Source organism: Penaeus monodon, chromosome 32, assembly GCF_015228065.2.
Source record: "Penaeus monodon isolate SGIC_2016 chromosome 32, NSTDA_Pmon_1, whole genome shotgun sequence".
NCBI classification, from domain to species: domain Eukaryota; kingdom Metazoa; phylum Arthropoda; class Malacostraca; order Decapoda; family Penaeidae; genus Penaeus; species Penaeus monodon.
Genome location: NC_051417.1, coordinates 17287493 through 17287843, shown reverse-complemented (window position 1 = coordinate 17287843; position 351 = coordinate 17287493). Strand labels below are relative to the sequence as shown.

General features: G+C 56.7%; 1 protein-coding gene across 1 annotated transcript in view; it reads right to left on the bottom strand.

Moving 5' to 3' along the window:
* The window catches only part of LOC119593575 (G-protein coupled receptor moody-like), a 23359-nt gene that overhangs the window by 21895 nt on the left and 1113 nt on the right, over positions 1 to 351 (bottom strand). The window contains exon 2 of the mRNA XM_037942532.1: positions 24 to 348. Within this exon, the coding sequence (XP_037798460.1) occupies positions 24 to 348 (325 nt within the window). The remainder of the gene's footprint in view (positions 1 to 23; positions 349 to 351) is intronic.

The following is a 351-nucleotide window of genomic DNA, read 5'->3' as shown; positions in this document are numbered from 1 at the left end:
AACCGAAAAAAATGCCAACGTACTTGTGGTAAAGCCTTGGGTGTGCAATCATGACGTAGCGGTTGATGGTGATGGCCAGCACGGTGAAGACGGACACAGCCACGAGACCGTAGCGCAGAATGGGGAACAGCTGACACAGGAAGCCCGTATGCACCCACGCCCGGTGACCGAAGAGTGAGGCCGCCAGGGGCAGGTTGAACACGCCGAACATCAGGTCAGAGAGCGTGAGGTTGATGATGAACACGGCAGTGGCGTTGTGTACCTGAGGAGGAGAGAGACGGAAGAGGGTCAGGAGTCTGTGTTGATTTCCGGGTGGAGGGTAACGATGGGGTAAGAGCTGGGGGCTTTCTT